General features: G+C 37.3%; 1 protein-coding gene across 2 annotated transcripts in view; it reads left to right on the top strand.

Annotated features, from left to right (window-relative positions):
• CEP83 (centrosomal protein 83) overlaps positions 1 to 19601 on the top strand; it is a 41392-nt gene that overhangs the window by 19799 nt on the left and 1992 nt on the right. For both annotated transcript variants that reach the window (XM_026693834.2, XM_087968111.1), the window contains exons 9-14: positions 1898 to 2042; positions 2710 to 2859; positions 4715 to 4790; positions 12821 to 12978; positions 17814 to 17943; positions 18317 to 18420. In XM_026693834.2, the coding sequence (XP_026549619.2) occupies positions 1898 to 2042; positions 2710 to 2859; positions 4715 to 4790; positions 12821 to 12978; positions 17814 to 17943; positions 18317 to 18420 (763 nt within the window). The remainder of the gene's footprint in view (positions 1 to 1897; positions 2043 to 2709; positions 2860 to 4714; positions 4791 to 12820; positions 12979 to 17813; positions 17944 to 18316; positions 18421 to 19601) is intronic.

Raw genomic sequence — 19601 nt, 5'->3', positions numbered from 1 at the left:
CTGTTAAAGCCTCAGGGGCTACTTCCTTTCTTGTCTGATTGTTTTCTAGGTGACATCTCTTTCCCTCATTCCCCAGGGTCATCCACACATTCCCTTACATTCAGTCACATTTTACCTTTACAGTTAGCAATTGTCCTGCGCCAGGCCCATTCCCACCCCACAGAGTGGAGAGATTGCTTAAAACAAGGAGCTGCTTTTCTCTGCAGTGCAGTGCACCCCTAAAAAGTGCTAACAGCAAGTTAACAAACTGACCTCTAAAGGCTTTCATTTGCTCTTAAGCAGCGCATGCTAATTATCCCAGTGCTGGGGTGACCACCCACTGCTTGGGATTGTTTCATTCCAATGCTGTAAAGGGAAGACTAAAATAAAATTAGCATAGTTGCAGTCACGTTGTTTTTAGTTTAGCGACTGTCTCCCTTCATGACTGAGTTGATGGTCTCAGATGTGGTAGCTAAATGAGCAATATCTGATAACAACAAGAGCAGTAATTGATATTTATTTGCTAACTGCCCAAATGCACTTTGTGTATTTTTGCACAGGTATGGCTGGTGCCTACTGTTAGAACATTAGGCACATTCCTTGGTGTACAGTAGGCTCACTATACTATTTTTAAAATGTTTAGATTGTTTTTATTTAAAAAGAAGAAGCTGGCATACTGCAGAGCATAAGCTGGCAGAAACAGCATTATCCAGCAATGGCTTAGTGCCACCATAGGCTTCTTAGAAAATAGAAGGCATGGGTGACACTATCTGGATTATTTTTGTGCCTACCTGTCTTTCTGGATGGCTAGATTGATGGATGGAGAATTTTATTCAGTAAATATGGGTTTTGTGACTGGCCGCACCATCTGTTTTGTCACTAGAAAACTCTTTGACTGTCATTTTGTAATAATGCCTACAACTTGTCCTTAAAAGTTCCAGTGACCCCTGTTACACTTCGTATGGAATCAGTCAAATGTAGGCAGTTATTCTATATAGCAGGGGAGGAGGATTATGTTCATTATTTTTTTTATATTAAAATTTGACTATTAATTTGACCATTCATGATCATGAGCTTCACTTTCTCTAATTATCCAAATATTACCTTTACCTCTAGCTCTATGCTCACAGAGATAAATGTAGTAATTGTGGGTATAATGATAGTAATTCCTAGAGGAGAGGAAATGTCTGCCTGGCTTGAAAATATTTCTTATACATTTCCAGTGCAAATATTTCTTTAAAATTTGTGACATTTTGTTTTTAGGTAAGAGGCATGTGTGTGTATCCATAATAAATTATATTTATATATTCCTACTAAGAAGTTATGTTATATGAACAGTGCAAGCCTATACAGGTAGTCCTCAACTTATGACCACAATTAGGCTCAGCATTTATACTGCTAAGTGAGAAATTCATTAAGTGAATTTTGCCCCATTTTATGACTTTTCTTACCACATTTGTTAAGTGAATCACTGAAGTTCTTAAATTAGTAACCCAGTTGTTAAGTGAATCTGGTTTCCCCATTGGCTTCGCTTGTCAGAAGTTCACAAAAGAGGACTCCAGGACACTGCAACCGTCATAAAGATGAACCAGTTATCAAGCATCTGAATGTAACTCACATGACCATGGGGATGCTGCAATGGTCATAAGTATGAAAAATGGTCATAAGGTACTTTTTTCAATGCCTTTGTAACTTCGAATGGTCACTAAATGATCTGTTGTAAGTCAAGGACTACCTGTATAGTATTTGGAAAAAAGAATGACCCAAAATGTCATTGGTTGTCTGGTTAGGCAATTATATGTGTGATAATTAGGAGTCTCAATTCTATGTTCTCGGTGTTTGCACAAAGATTTTAATATTTTTAAATACTCAGTATAATTGGGACTATAGAACAATAACTTTTTAAAACATATAACAGGATTACATTCAGATAACGAAATACTGAAGACAACTCTTGAGCGGCACAAAGCGCTTTCAGTAGAAAAGGATCGTGAATTAATACGTAAAGTACAAGCTTCCAAAGAAGAAGGCTTCCAAAAAATTGCAGCATTACAGGAGGAGAAGTAGGTACATTTTTGTTTGTTTTTCCCCAGCATTTTTAAAAATAAAAACTGCAATGTCTGCCTTTGATTCTCTTTGATTATAATTCATTGTGCTTCCTGTCCTGGCTATAAAATTTATATTATTTCAGTTGCTGTTGACATTTCTATTTACACTGTTTTAGATTACAATGTCTCATTTCTTGCTTCCATGTCCTTTCCATTGCCCCCAAAAATGTGTTGCCTTACAGCAACATCATCCATGAGGAAATACAGTATATACAGTTTTTGCTTTACTCCTGGGGCTTTGTCAATAAAAGTAAGTTGTATGTATATAATGATACCAACATTTCTTATGGCATGGGTATCTGATACCTGGTCTGGCTATGAAAGTCAAGTTAGTATAGTGGTGAAGACATCAGACTAGTCGCTTGGAGACTGATAGTTCTAATCCCATTTATGGCAAAGCCAGCTGGGTGACCTTGGGCCAGTCCCTCTCTCAGCTCTAAGAAGGAAGCATTGTCAAACTACTTCCGAAAAAATTTGCCAAGAAAATTGCTGGGACTCTTTCAAGCAGTTGCCAAGAATCCTTGCTGACTTGAAGACACCCCCTCCCCCACAAAATCTGACCTATGAAACATAATCCTATAATTTAAACAACGGCTTTTTACAGCTATTCACTATATTTCAGGTTAGAACTTGAAACTAAACTAACTGAACTAGAGAAAACCAGAATGGAGCAAGACGCTCAGAGGCAATCAGAGAAAGATCAGTATGAAGAAAAGATATCTGCTATGCGCTTGGAAGAAGAGTCCACCAAAAGGGAAATCCAAAATCTTAGGTAAGGTACTAACTATATAAGGATTTAATGTATTTAAAAAGTTAGAATGTAACAATTTAGTTACACAAGAGGAATATTAAAGCAAGCACTTAGTTTCCAATAAAGATAAAGCAGAACTATTACTATTTTTTATAAAGCAAATTAATTACATTAATTTGATAAGAATGTTTGTTTGCAGCAATTTCTTATACAGATTTTGCTATCCATGTCTAATTATTGAACATTTTTATTCCTTCAGCCTTATTATTTTAGTTTAAACAAAATTTATTAAACTGTATCTTAGGGTTGAAAACTTAATTGAAAAATCAATTTTCAGTTAGGAAGAATGAACACAAGAATAATAATAAAGATGGGATAAAAGCGGGGGGGAAACAAAATGTTTTTATTTTGCTGTTTTATAAACTCAGAAAATGTTTAAAGTTCTTTATATCTCCCTTATATCTTTGTCACTTCTTCCTTGGCTACCAGATTATTAGCATTTATAACATCCAAGGATAAATTTATAATTTGGCCTTACTTTATTACTTATGCAATAATAATGCTTTCCTTGAGTATAAAGCCTTGGCTGCTTCTTTATTTAATTTCTTGAAATTCAAAAGTTAACTGATAGCCCTAATATTTTTCTGTATCCCAAACAGTGTGGCATTTTATGCTCAATTAAGAAAGGAGAATTTAAGTTATTCAGAATATTTAAATACTTCAATTCTGTTATTTAATGACTGTTTGAAGTTACACTGGCACTGGACATGTGATACTTACAACCAGTCCCTGAAGTTACGCAGATGCAACTCCCTGTGGTCATGTGATCAAAATTTGGGTGCTTGGCAATCTACCCACATTTATAATGTTTCAGCTCTTGGCACCCACTGATCTTTCCCCCATATCTCTGCCATTTTGACCACTCTGCACAGCAGCCCTGCACAGCAGGACTCCTTAGTGGCACGATTGGGACGCCTCGTTTTCGCCCTCCATGGCCTCCTGCAGCACTCTGCCAGCCAAAAACAGGCCACGTGGCCCGTATTTGGGCTGTTTTTTGGGCCCGGTTTTCAGCCTGGGTTTCGCCCCTGGTTTCAGTTGGCAGAATGCTGCAGGAGGCCATGGAGGGTGAAAATGAGGCAGGGCCCCCCGCACGTGGCCCATTTTAGCTGCCAGAGGCACCGCGGGCCAGTCCCTTGATATTTCCAGCCCAGCCCTGCGGGCCAGATTTAGGCATCCCGCAGGCCACATCTGGCCCGTAGGCCTTGACTTTGACACCCCTGCTCTAAATAGTGCATGATGAGAATGGAGCAAGCTATTTGCAGATAGTTCAAGATAAGGTGATGGTTTGGAAAGCCTTTGAAAAGCTTCTGAGATATTCTGAAGCATCGAGAATGGCACACTTGTTGTTCTCCAAATAGCACAACCTGTTCTTGCAATGCTCTAGAAGGCCTCAGAAGCTTTCCAAAGCACAGGTAGGACAGGGCATAGCATTTGAAGATAAGCCGGTGGGACAGATTCAATAGGAAGCAGTTTCTTACCTTATCAAAGCTCAGGACCAGGAATGGCTTGGATCAGAGTGGGTCCTTGCCTAACAACTGGTGGGATTTGGCTAACAGCAGCAACAGGGAGTGCTAGGTTTTCTGTCACTGAGCAATAAGGTCATATGATATTTCCCCTAGCAACTAATTAATGATTGTAACCCACTCAGAATCGCTTCTAGGTGAGTTGGATGGCATATAAGTTGTATGAATGAATGAAAAATAGCATTGCTTAGCCATTGAAATTTTAGATCCAATTATCATTTAACTCAAGGACTTCCTGTATAGACATGTTTTTAAGGAAATATTTTACAGCTCTGCTTCGTATTGACTTGTAGAGTAAAGATTCAAGAACGAGTTACTGCTTCTGAGGATCTAGAAAAAGAGAAAAGTGAGAATGCAAATCTAAAGCAGGTACAAAGTTGGCTTATATTCTTTCATCTATTTTAATTTGTAGCAGTTCACGTGATGGTTTTATTTTATTTCATATTTTGGTTTTTTTCTGTTTTGATTGCCCTCTTCAATTTCAAAAATAGAAAAAGAGGCTCCTTGGATACAAAAGTCCAGAAGTCATCAGCATCACATACAAGAAAAAATATATACTTTTTTTGGTGGTAGTATTTGATGTTAGGAAGAATGATACAATTTTAAACTTTGATTTTGTTTTTTTTACATGTCAACCTGTTGTTCCCATGAAGTTGTAGTCAAAAATTATTATGCCATCGATTCTTTCCATTCTACCAGGTTTCCATTCTCATCTCTAACTCTGTAGCTTGGCTTGGAGGTTTCTAGTGTTGGAATGAGCCCTTTTCACAACCTTTTTAAACATAATTATCATGTATATCCATTAACCCGCTTCCAATATTGGCCTTTTTTTCTTGTATCCATTATTTCATTGCACTTTGCATATTTTATTTTTACTTTTTTATTATTTCTTTGACTGCTAAGAGTCGGGCAGCATACAAGTTTAAAAGACGCTGATGTTGATTTTCTGAAATGTCTGCATCTTTTTGAACTGGTTGGTGCCATCACTTGCCAACTTTCTCTCAGAGACTAGTTTAAAAGTTGCTTTTTGATGTCACCATCAGAGCTTTAAAGATAACAAGCAGCACATTAAGTTGCACCTGAAATATACTGGAAGCCAATGTTTCTCATACAGCTATGGTGTTGCACAGATGAACTTTGGAGTACCAGAAAGTGTGTTCATTGCCTCATTTTGAACTAGTTTAAACTTCCTAATATTGTTCAAGGAAAGGCTCATCTAGAGCACGTCTGAAGACCATTTTCTGGGAAACTGCTAGATTTTCGTACTCAATTTTTTGGCCGTTGTAAGAACCGGGAAGGGGAAAGAAGGAAGAGGAAGAAGGAAGAAGAGACCAACAGAAGGCTGGGAAGGATTGACTTCTTATTGCGATTAATCAGCACATTATACCATTCGCTCCCCGGAGTGCTGGGAAGAAACTCAAAACTTAAACCTTTAGCTTGAAGACTGACTATAAAGTTTATTTTATATTTTTTCTCTTATCACATTTCTTTATTTGTTGGAATTTCTATTTGGTAATACTTTAATATTACCATTTGGGCACTATTTTTACAATTTGAACCTCTAGCCCCTTGCTTATTGACTGCCTCAAATCAAGGTAAACTTTTCCCTCTTCTCTTCCCCCATTGTTCCAGTCTTTCTCCTTCCTATCTTAACCCCTTAAAAAGCCTGATAAATTTACCTACTCAAAAGGAGGGGGAAAAAAAGGTATATTGTCCTTATAGATTTCAGTGACAATTGATTTGATTGTCTTAAATAGTAACAACAAAGAGTGAAAAATAGTGTTGATTTAGATTATTTAGAATACTTAAGATTAATTCTTAAAGAAGTAACTGGGTTGGATTTGATGTATTATTGATGATTAATATTGATATTCAGTATATAAATTAATTATAAAGATTATTATATTATTAGATAACATTTTATAATATAGGTGTACAGACTGCCTATCTATATATTTGATTGAAGTATTAGAATAGAATTTTTATTTTAGGGTTAAACACTGAATGGTGATCTGGGACAATATATCCAATATAGTGCAACAACAAAAACAAATATTAAGAGAGATGACCTCCACGACAACTATGGCTTTGAAATCGGGAAAGAAGACCACCCCGACCCTAACAACTACTTTAACTTCTGCTTCACCAACAATCCAAAAAACCATTGAAGAATCTCTAATAGGGGAAAAAACAGTCCAATGTCTCTAACGTTAATATACAAGCTACCCTACTATCCTTGCAAGAAGCAATATCCAAGATGCAAGAAATAATGATTAAGAATCACAAAGAAACCAGAGCGGATATTAGCGAATTAAAAGATGAGATGGGAAAGCTTAAAGTGGAAATGAAAGCAGATTTACTTAAGGTGGAGGATAAGATAGGGTCCTTGCAACAGGCTATGGAGAAAAACGAAGTTAAGATAAGAGAAATAGAGAGTAGGACAGAACGGATGGAGACAAACTTTGAAAGGATAGAGGAGGAATTTAGAAATGTAACTAGAGAAACCGAAGACTCCTCGTCCACCTCGAAATGGATAAAGCAGCGGCATATTTAAGGTTTCAAAATGTGGTAGAAGCGAAAAATGAAGAACTAGAACAATTAATGGCAGAACTATTGGCTGAATGGTTAGGGAAAGAAAAAAGATGATCTAATCAAAGAATTTGACGAGGTGTATAGGGTCAGCACAAGTTATGCTAGACGCCATAACTGCCCAAGAGAAATTCATATTCGTTTCACAAGGAGGTGTGTGAGAGACCTAATTCTTAAAAGGTCCAGAGAAGAAACAATAACATATAGAGGTAAAGAGATTACGATCCTAAAACAAATCCCAAGGAAAGTGAGGGTCATAAGACAGGATTATAAATTCTTGGCCAATTATTTAAATAAAAAAGAAATTCCTTTTAAATGGTTAATCCCAGAAGGGATGTTAATAACTTGGAAAGAGAGAAAAATCAAAATAGATTCTATAGAACAGGCCCAAGACTTTCATGATCAGCTAATAGGCACGGATAACCAATACACCAAGGAGGAAACTAAAAGGAAACCACAGGATGATCGTAATCGCCATAGAAACCAAAAAGAAGGACTTCCTCAAAATTTAGGGAACGACAAACCACAACCAGGGAGAGAAGAACCAATCTCACAACAACAGCAAGAAGAAAACTGAAGCATCACTAGACAAAAAACTAAACAGACCTAGATAAATGGAGATAGGAAAGAAACTCCTCTCCATTAATATAAATGGTTTAAATTCAACATCTAAAAGGAAAAGGATATTAACTAAATTAATTAGACAAAACGCCGACATAATATGCCTACAAGAAACACACATTAGGAAAAAGGATGAAAGATATTTAATTTGCCGAAACTTGGAAAACTTTTTACAGCACCAGCAGACAAACATAAAAAAGAAAGGAATTGCAATATTTGTGAAAGATGATGTAAAAGCAGAACTAATCTGGTCGGATCCGGAAGGAAGAACTCTGGTTATACAAATTTGGATTAATCATATCACATTTTTATTGGTAGCAATCTACGCGCCAAATGAAGAACAAGGGAAATTTTTTAAAGATCTTCATCAGAGAATAATAGGTTTCGAAAAAGGAATATCTGCATGATGGCGACTTCAACTCCATTGCTGATCATCAAAAAGACCATAGTAATGTGAATAAGAACAAGAAAGGGAAAAGAGAATTTTCTATGCCCTGTAAGGACATGATGAAAGAATTAAACTTAATAGACTTATGGAGAAAACTAAACCCAGAAGAGAAACAGTTCACATATTATTCAAATCCACACAAAATCTGGACCAGAATAGATATGGCCTGGATGGATGGGGAATTGGCCAATGAAATAAAAGAAATTAAAATCCTACCAAATGAATGGGCCGACCACAACCCAATACAACTAATTTGGAGAGATAGGAGAAAAACAAAGAAAAGATGGACACTAAATACTCAGTTAATAAACGAAGAAGAGTACATTAAGAAGCTGAAAGAGGAATTAAATTATTTTCTAAAAGAAAATAATAATGAAGCAACCACGAAACAAAATATTTGGGATACAATGAAGGCAATTATAAGAGGAACAACAATCTCCTATAATGCCATGAGAAATAAAAGAATACATGCCCAACAAAATAAATTCCAACAACAAATTAAAGAATTAGAAATACAACTTCAAAAATCCCTAAAAACCAGAGAACACAAAATCAGTTAATAACAATTAAACATAAATTGAACTTACTTGAACAAGATAAAATAGAAATTAACTTGAAAAGGTCCAAACAAAATTATTTTGAGCATGCAAATAAACCAGGAAGATTGCTATCCCATAAACTTAAAAAAGTGAAAGAAAAGAGATTGATACACCAACTAATGGATGAGAAAGATGTCTTACAACATGAGATAGAGAAGAAAAAGATATCATTTACAACTATTTTCAAAGATTATATAAAAAGGAGGAAGTTAATGAAGATAAAATAAGAACTTATTTAGAGGAGACGAATGACAAGGTAATTGGAGAGGAATGGATAGAGTTATTGAATAAAGATATTACATGGTCTGAATTGAAGTCAGCAATGGAGAATCAAAGTAATAACAAATCTCCAGGACCAGATGGGATTCCGGCAGAACTATATAAAGCAATATTGGAACTAGTAGGACCACTGATGCTGGAAGTGTTTAATGAGGTACTTCTGGCAGCCAAGATGCCGGACTCGTGGAGGGGGCGCTGATTTCGCTAATCCCGAAGGAGGATGCAGATCATAGATACATCAACAACTATAGACCGATTTCACTTTTAAATGCGATTATAAATTGTTTACTTCTATCATAGCTAATAGAGTAAAACAAGCTTTAAATCCACATATACACGAAGATCAAAATGGATTTCTTCCGTCCCGACAAATAAAGAACAATTTAAGAACCGTTATCGATGTCCTAGAATATTATGAAGCCCACCCGGAGAAACAATCCGCACTCATGTTTTTAGATGCTGAGAAAGCATTTGATAACTTAAATTGGCACTTTTAATTCAAAAAATTTACAATATGAGTCTTGGCACCAAATTTGAAAACATTATAACAACTATTTACAACACACAACAGGCTAATATACTAATCAATGGCGAACAAACAGATCCAATAAATATAGAAAAAGGTGTCAGACAGGGCTGCCCTCTCTCACCTCTTCTTTTCATTTTTGCCCTAGAATCACTCTTAACACGGGTTAGACAAAACTCTGAAATTAGAGGAGTGAGGGTCAAATCAGAAGAATATAAACTACAAGCGTTTGCTGACGATATGGTTTTCTTTTTGGAGGAACCCATGGAAAAAGGTTATAATCTAATAAAAGAATTAGAACAATTTGGCACAGTGGCAGGATTAAAAATTAATAGAAAAAGACGAAATTAATGACCAAAAGTTTAACAGAAAACCAGAAGGAAGAATTAGAAACAATGATGGGGATACAGGTAACAAAAAGGGTCAAATATTTAGGAGTATGGTTAACACCACAAGGTAAATCACTCAAAGAAAACAATTATGATAAACTACTTCAACAAACAAAGAAAGATTTAGAATCCTGGAATAAGTTGCAGCTTTCCTTATTGGGCAGGATTGCCTCGATTAAAATGAATATATTACCAAAATTTCTTTATTTATTCCAGACAATCCCAATTAAGTTGTCAAAAATTTTTTTGAAGAATTAAATAAGATCACACTTAAATTTATTTGGCAGGGGAAAAACCCAGGATCAATGTAAAGGCCTTACAAGATGCGAAAAGTAGAGGGGTCTAGCCCTTCCAAATTGGGAATTATATTATTCGGCAGCTATCTTATTATGGATAAAAGACTGGGTGAACTTACTTAACAAAGAATTTTAGCATTAGAAGGGCATGACCTCCAGAGAGGGTGGCATGCCTTCTTATGGGAAGTGGGGAAACCCAAGCAGTCTTACTTTCATAGACACCTCATTAGGGACTCATTATTAATTAATTGGAAAAAAATATGCAAAAAACACTATCTAAAAATTCCGATCTGGCTATCAACAATGGAGGCAATGGTACATCCCAATAATTTGGACATAACAAAAATGATTAAATATAAAGATTTATTAGATCCGCAAGGGAAATTAAAAACTCGACAAGAACTACAGGAACAGGGATTTAAAATTGATCAGTGGTTATATATACAAATCCATAGCAGATACAAACAAGATATAAAGGACTTTGGAATTTATAACAAACTGCAGTATTTAGATAAAATTTTACTAGGATCAAACAAAAGAACATATCCAAATTCTATAAATACTTACTGGAAGTAGAATTAGAACAAGAGATAGTCAAAGGGAACATGATAGCCTGGAGCAGGAATGTCGGAAGAAGTATTACATTATCAGAATGGGAAAAGATTTGGAACAGAAATATTAAGATTACAAAATCGGCAGCATATAAAGAAAATACATACAAAATGTTTTATAGATGGCACTTGCCCCTTCGAGGTTGGCGAAAATGAACCCAAACACGAGTCCAAAATGCTGGAAATGTAAAAGCATAGAAGGAACCTACTTTCATATGTGGTGGTCTTGCAAAGAAACCCAGAAATATTGGCAAAAAATCAGAAAATGGTTGGAGGAGATAACCAAAGAACAAATCGAATACAAACCAGAGTTCTTCCTACTAGGGATCTCTGATAAACATTTACCCAAAAAGATGAAATATGTAACAATTCATATCCTAACTGCAGCCAGATTAGCGTTTGCCCAGTGTTGGAAATCACCCTATGCACCTACAGAACAAATGGGCATCCAGAAAATATGTGATTGTGCAGAAATGGATAAATTAACTATAGCACTTAAAAACAAAGAGGCTTCAACATTTTACGATAATTGGAACTCTTGGTATAATTGGTTAGTCCAGAGATAAACTGCTTAATGGACAATGGGTAATTTAAGCATAGATATCGATAAGATGTGTGTATTCAAATTAAGGTAGGAGAATTGGATCTTGCAGACTGTCAAAAAGGATATTGTCTGTTTTTAAACGCATCTTTTTTTTTCTTTTTTCTCTTTCTCTTCCTTTGTTTCTTTCTTTCTTTTACATCTCCTCTTCTCTTTTCTTTCCAGTTTGTAAGACCGAGTGTTCTTTTTTTGTTTTTTTCCTTTTGTGTATGTAATGTCGATATGTTTTTAATTGTAAATTTAATAAAATTTATTTAAAAAAAAAAAAAAAAAAACTTCCTAATATTGTTCAAGGAAAGGCTCATCTAGAGCACGTCTGAAGACCATTTTCTGGGAAACTGCTAGATTTTCGTACTCAATTTTTTGGCCGTTGTAAGAACAGACTGCTGGATCAGATGGGCTGGGATTTTACAGAAAAACAACTGACAACACAACATAAATCTGTACAAAGCCCTCTCTGGCTACAATTCACCTGTTTTTTTTAGCAGAAGCCATGAATCTATGAGGGCTCCTAAATTATACAACTATGTATAGGGAATGCTCCATATTGTCTTTCTTTTTGATGTTGGTTTCTAGAGATAGGAAGTCAGGATACTCCTCCTACCATCTTCTCTATTGAATTCCCCATTTTGCTTCCCCCATCATTAATTCTCCTGTTCCTATTTTCTCTCTCGTTCTCTTGCTCTGGTTACAAGCTTTCAACTGACTTCACATAATTAGAAACATGTAAGATGAAGGATATCTAAATAGGGTCATCTATCATTATAATCTCATTTTTAAATGAGCCATATTTTACGGTGATGAGTTGTGGTAAGTGGTTTCTGATTTTGATGAAATGTTTCTGCTTTAGTGCCAATCAATTCTTTTAGCTATTTCTGACTTACAAAGTTGTGCGAAGGGTAGTATCTTAATGATGATTTTTTAATATCTAACTGATTGTAGAGCAGTGTAAACTTTTAACACTGAAATATTCAATGTTAATTGTTCAGAATTCCTATTCATACAGAGATCTCTTTCATATCATAATGTATGTTCAGTTGAATCCCCCAAAACATCTTTGTTGAAATAAAGTACATATTTCAAAATAGCAGATTTGTGTGTTGGTGGCTACACTAGGGATCATAGAAACTCTATCCCTACAATAGAACAGGGAAGCCCAACCCCCGGGTTGCGACCCACTATTGGGCTGTGGCCTATTTGAAACTGGATTGCACAAGTGGCAGGCAAGTGTGTGCTCCATTTGCATGAGCAGCAGGTGCTTGTGTGCAAAAACTCCATTTGCATGAGCAACTGGCTCGTGCAAATGGACTTACATGCATTCAGATACACGCTTGCTACTCGCATGGAAACACACACAGCCTCGGGCAGGTCTCTCAAGCTGGAATGTTTGGGGACTGCTGCTCTAGAATTTGATAAATTGATTATTTCATTCCATTACAGCAACTGCATGATCTGCAACTTCGAGTGGCTTCCCTTTCACAGTCAGAGAATGATTTATTGGATTCCAATCAGAAACTCAAGGAAATGCTGGAGAGGTTAAAACATGAATGTCGTAATGCACGAAGTCAAGCAGAAAGAGCTCAAGCAGATTCAGAGAAGTATGAATTTCATTGTTAATGCAATGCTACTGTTGCATTTGGATGACATGAAGAGCAACTTGCCCTAGACATCTAGTATAGGTTAATGTCTGTAACAGAATTTTCTCTTGAGAGATTCAGAATATGGATTTATCAATAATTTTTCCAGTCTATTAAGGATCGACCAAATCTGTATCTTTGTTTCACTTCTTTTTAACTTTTTAAAAAATAAATATCATAATAAGTCATTTCAATATACACTTTATGCATTTACACAGAGAATTGTTGGCAGGGAAACATTCTATTTTATGCAGATAATGCGGCCTTTCCAGGATTCCCATAAAGCTCAGAAGACAGCTGGGAATCCTGGTAGAATATGGTTTGGAAACCATTTCGACATATCATAAAATTACGGCCTTTGTTGAGAGATCAAAGACTTATTCCTAACATGTAAATAGAAATATGATTGAGTAAGTTCCATGTTTTACATTTTGGGATAGTGATTTTCTGCTTCTAGGAAAGCTGCCCAAATTATTCAGAGAAGTGTTTCACCAGTCTAACATTTTAAAAAATCTAGATATTAATACACAAAGACCTTAAATTATTTGAAGCTAAGCTTAAAATCATCTTTGTAGAGCCTAGCTGTTTGACATATTTTTTCTAACTTTGTCCCTTTAGCATTTGTCTAGTACAAATTTTTACGTGCAGTGTTTTTGTACCTTGCTGTGCTTCTTAATGCCTGCACATGACTGGAGACAAGTGAAAGTCATAATATTTTGTACTCTATTTTGGTGGTGATTATTTTTTTTCTCAATGGATGTAGCCTCCCAACACTGAAGAATACATATGAATACTCTTGGAATTGAACTTTGTCAGTGAAACCAAGATCCCTTGGGCTCTTTGCCACCTGGGCTTCTGGCAGACCAGAACTCTTCTTAAATGGTAGACCTAAAATATCAAAATTATTTAACCATTTAGGGTCAGAACATTTTAGTCTAGCTTTCTCTGCAGAAACAAATTCTAAGTGGTTCTTGTTGGGAAAGTAAAGCAAAATTGATGTGCACTACTCCTGTGTCTCTTCTTCCTCTGATTGACCTATTTGTCAGCCTGCTCATTGATCTCAGCACATTCTTGCCCATAGTTATGGCTGGTCCATATAACTCTCCTCCAGCTTCCGTAAGCCAACACTATTCAAGGCCAACGACTTCTCCCTATAGTCTCCTACTCCTAGAATATTTACTATATATTCCAGATGCATGCACAAACCCAACACACATGATCCAGCTCTTTGTCCATAAAGAAGCATAGTTTGATCTCTCTAAAATTTGGCTTTTCCATGCTAGGAAGATTTTGCAAAAATGTCCTGACCTTGGGAGTTCTCACAAGCCTTCTTGGTTCTCTCAACTATTGTCCTTCCTTCCCCAAACATCTACCTCCTCAAACAGTAATTAATTGTAAATGAATAGGAATATGATCTAAAGCTGATACATAGAATTAAGTGGACAAAGTACTCTTGACCTTTTGTACTCTTCAGATTGGGGTCTCATATCACATCAGTTGTGATTGTCAGTAATTATCAATTGTAATTACTGTGTATTGTAGAAGATGAAGTTTACTTAACCCTTTGTCATCAATTTTAAGACAGTGGTATGCTTAAGTATTATGGGTATGTTAGTTGACAAATCGTTTATAGAAAAAATAAAACAATTGAAATTTTAAAATGCTCACAGTTCTTTAAACAATCTGTTTTATAAAAAGTGGTATATGCACAGTTGATGCCTTCTTAAAGTCACTTGAGAAATTAGGCACATAAGATTTTCTATAACTGTATATTTTGTATTTTAAATGCACCTAAAAATTTTAAACACCTAACTTTAAAACATCTTATTCTGTGCATGCAGCCTAGATGAAATTATTTGGAACTGAAACATTAGAAGAAGCTCCCCCCCATGACATATCTCTGCATATCTCTGTGAAGAATAGAGAACCTGATTTAAGATTCTGAAGATTTTATGTTTATTGCCTGATTTTGGGCTGTCTTCAAACATGATTCTCTTATATTTGCTTCATGCCATTTGTAATAATTGTAGCAACTCTTTTTCTTTTGGTCCTATAGCACGGGTCGCCAACCTTTTGGACCTCAGGGACCACCAAACTCATACTTTTAAATCCCGAGGATAACTAATACGATTTTTTTTTTAAAAAAAATAACATATTTAATACAATTTTTTATTTTAAATTTAGTATTGTGTGTGTGTGTGTTCTTATTTAATTATAATAAAATCATAAATGCTTAACTATAACTGGGGCAGAGCAAAGGGAAAGGAGGGGCCTCTCTCATCCTCTGGGGGGAAAGATGATTTTAAAATTGGGATTTGGGATTCAAAAGAAGCCACATGGTGCCTGGGGGCTGGGAAGATCTGGACGGGGAGGAACTCCCCCCCCTCAAATGGAAGAAAAGCAGACCCCGCCCCATCTGGTCTCCTGTCATGTCTCCCCCAAGTCAGAGAAAATCTCTCCCTCCTTTGCCAGGTGTGGTTTCCTGGAGGGAAGGAGGGCTGGGCTGGAAGCGCAGAGGAAGATGGGCTCCTAATAACCAGGCAACAACCCCCATGCCAAAGTCTCCCCAAGACTAAACTCCAGGTTTCTCCTGCTGCTTCCAAGCAGAGAATGGTCCCTCCCTATGTGGAGGCCGAAGGGGGAGGTGTCGAGCCCAGAAAAGCTCAAGCTCTCGCCTGCACAAACAGGCTGGTTATTAGGAGCCCGTCCTCCTTAGCACTCTTTTGGTCTGGGCATTTGGTTCCCCCCGCCCCATGCCAAAGGAAAGCCAGCCAGGCTTCTCCTTCCCTCCTACCCTTCCCCCTGCTCCCTTCCCCTCACTCCATCTTACTTCGGAACAGAGGAGAACGCGCTGGAAATGTGTGTTGGCATTTCCAACACGCATTTCTCCAGCGCTCGCCTGCAATTCTTTGCATTCCTCCAGGCCTGGTTTGCTGAGGGGGGGAGAGCAGCCCTGACGTCTCAGCTGCCCCCCACCCCCGAAAAGAAAGAAAGCAGAAACATAGCTCTCGCTGGGGCAAAAGAGCAGAGATTGGAAGGCACAGGCAACAGAAAGTGGCACTTTTCAGAGGCGGCAGCTTCCGTCTTCTCTTGCCTGTGCTTTCCCTGACCTCAGCTCTTTCGCCTCAGTGAGAGCTATGTTTCTGCCTGCTTTTCCTGTACGTTCACTGGGCAGCGATGGCTGGGGCCATGGGGGGGCAGCAGAGCAGAGCACCGAGAAGGAAGAGGAAACTGCTGCTGGTGCCCCATTCCAGACTTCTGAACTGGATGGTGAGCGCAGACTCCGCCTCCTCCCATCACCACCAGCCGGTACTTTTCCTGCCCTGGGCCTTCCCTATAGCCCGTGGCCATTGAGGAAGAGTCCAGGCTAGGAAAGGCGAGCTGGAAGGTGCGGGAGTGCCATGCAAATGCAAGTAGCGTGGCACTGCTACACCTTCCGGCCATCTCCATCGCCGCTTCAGCCCTCCTGTGTCGCCAGCCCCCTCTTACTGCAATAGCACTATCAACTCGTCCTGGCTGGCGAGGGATGTGCTGCTTTTTGCAGGTTTGCACTTGGCCGAAGGGTGGGGGCCATGTGGGCAGCACAGCCTTGTGTTCCCCTGCAGCCTGCATTAATTGCTTTGAGGGGTGCTTTGAGGGGATATTTCTCTGTGGCCCACCAAAATTTTCTCGCGGCCCACCAGTTGGTGCCCACTATCCTATAGTACCTATGACAGTGGCAACAGTGTATGGTGGCTGAGTGAAGAGTTTGCTTCTGAAGGAGGGAATTTGAGAACCCGATATCTTAAAATCTGTCTTACCACCAAGGTGTGTCTTATAACAATATTTATATTCTGTGTCAAAATGTTATTACAGTATTTAATGTAGGTGACCCATTATTTCCAGAATTTTTCAGTAATTTAGTAGCACAGTCCGTGCTTAATTCCCAATTAATAATGTTCTTGAAAAGACATTCAAAACAACTTATGAAGCAGCTGCCTATGCCTGAAAAAAGACTAAAAATGCAATAATATATGCTCTCATATATTATAGAATACTATATATTTTTCAAAAGATTTACACAATCAATAAAAATAGGTAGCAGGGTAATGGCAAAGATTTGCATGAATATTTCTGTATTTATTTAAAAGATTTATGTACCTTCCCCCAATCTTTTGTACCATGTATCCTGTGTTATGCTGGCTTAGTAATAAAACAGCCCAAACAAAACAAAAACCAAGAATTTCCTGCTCTCCCAAATACATAATACTCCCATATATCAACATTCACCTTTGTTTAATTCCTATCTCCTTGTACCCTAATATTTGTAGGAAAAGCCAGCAATTCAAGGCATTCCGGAAACCTAGGCGTAGGGGCTTGCTGGATTTCAGGGAGAAGGGATGTTTTCAAAAGGACAGCGATTCCTCTCAAGAAGACATGCTGCTAGGGCCCACTAGAAAGCAGCCTTTATGGGAAGGAGATTCACAGAGCCCCTTCTCTATAGCTGGGTACAGTTTATTGTAGCTTAAAGCAATGTTTTTCTGAAGGAAGTTTTTGAAGTTTTTCTGAAGCATAAGAAATTCAGTTTCTCAGCATGAAACCCTTCATAGATTATCTTTTTTCTTAGTGTTTATATTATAGACTAATAAGAAACATGCTTTTTAGGATTGTCGGGAATTCATCTGGGTATATCAAGTATTCTTTATGTTTTCAGGTAGCAAACAAAAATGTGACTCATATCTGTGGATTTATAGTGTTCATTTCTGTGAAGAAGTAGAATCGATTTGTAAAATAACCACTGTTTGTTTGTTTTTTAGGTATTTGGAAGATAAACAGGTAAAGTGGCTAGAAGACAAACATAAACTTACTCAGCACATCACAGAGATAGAAGACAAGTATAAAGTAACAAAAGAGAAATTGTATCGAGCATCGGTTGCTCAGAAAAAGGTATGTCTCATATGCATAATTTTGAAAGAAGCTCGTGCCATAATATAGCTAAAAGAAGATCCTAATCTGTAAAAAACATAACATAATTATTACCAAAGTTTATTTTAAGTTTGTAAGGCTGAGAAGCCATGATATATGAACTTAATATAAGCAACATGATGCTAATTTTAATTGTGCTAAATGTGGCCTTTTTCATATGAAGTTACTTTCAAAAGAACAAGAGTTGGTTCACTCATTACTATTTCTCCTGATGAATGTTTGTGATAGGGAAAGTTTTGGGCCAGGCTGCAAATATGCAACTACATAACTACAATATTTAAATGTGGGAGTCAACCTTAAAAATATAAATTTGTATATTGTATTAAATATGTAGAGAAAGACACTTAATGACAACAAGCAAAAGAAATTACTGAACAAGATAGAGCTCTTAGAAGCCAAGAGAGAAGAACTAGAAACAGAAAACCAAGTGTTAAACAGGTATAATTTTATGTTGTTTGATTCTGAATTGCATAATGTTTTATACTGTTGCTGTTAAAACGTTTTAGGTATAGTCTTTGCTGTCTTACTTAATGAGAAAACATTCTATTTTAAAAGGAACTTACAGCTGGCTATATATTAGTCCAACTTGGTCAAGACCCACAGCCTCATTACATTCATTTACAAATTTCTGAAAAACAAACAAACCAGAAAGCTGTATGTACTGAATATACACATGTTTTCTTAGCGCTAGTGTTACCTTGAAACTATGATACCATATATCATAAACTGTTTTATAAATAGAAAAAAAGGCTTCTAACTAAAAGAACCCTTTTTCAATTGGGTGCCTCTGCCAGCAAAGACAGAGCTCGGGAGGTCTGCGGGTGGCCCTCCTGAGCTCCATTTTTGCTGGCAGAGAGTTTCAGGAGGCTGTCAAAACCAAAAACAGAATTTGGGAGCCCATTTTCACTGGCAGAGCGCTTGGACCACCACAAGCGCCCCCAACACGAGTGATGTCGAACTGGCCATGCCCACTTTGGCCATGCACACCTCAGCCTCCTGAGGTCAAACGCAATCCTGATATGAACCCTTAATGAAATTGAGCTTGATACCCCTGGGTTAGGACATCAGGCCAGAAACCAGGAGGCTGTGAGTTCTAGTCCTGCCTTAGGCATGAAAACTGGCTGGGTGACTTCTGGCTGATGTTGCGGCGAGATTGAACGTGAGATTTCCACATTGGAGGGCTCCAAAAGGAGATAAAGCCACCCAGTAGTGGTGATGAAAAAAAGAGGGGTGCCCTGCCTGGGCAGACACTCTGGAGGTGTAGCAGCATAGGAGGATAGAGATGGGAGAAATATTTAGACTGAATAGTAAAGATATAAATGTAGATAGAGATAAAGATCCAAGACAGGGGTATGGGAGGGAAGGTAAAAAAACGAATAAGAATTAAAGTATTAAAACTGACGAGATGATGGATAGAAAGTAAATATATTTTAACATAATGTTGGCCTGATTAAAAACTAGAATAAAGGTAGAAATAAGAGTACACACTTTTATATAAAGCAATAGCTAGATGGAAAGATTTGAGGTTGAAAGATGGTATTATTATGTAAGTTTAAATAATATGGTAATTGGCACTAGAATGGTGCATTGAAACATTGAATAACTAAATAATGAAGTAT

This window comes from Notechis scutatus, chromosome 6 (assembly GCF_049901735.1).
Source record: "Notechis scutatus isolate UNSWTSFEM ecotype Mainland chromosome 6, rNotScu1.2, whole genome shotgun sequence".
Taxonomy (NCBI): domain Eukaryota; kingdom Metazoa; phylum Chordata; class Lepidosauria; order Squamata; family Elapidae; genus Notechis; species Notechis scutatus.
This window is presented reverse-complemented; position numbering and strand designations above follow the sequence as displayed.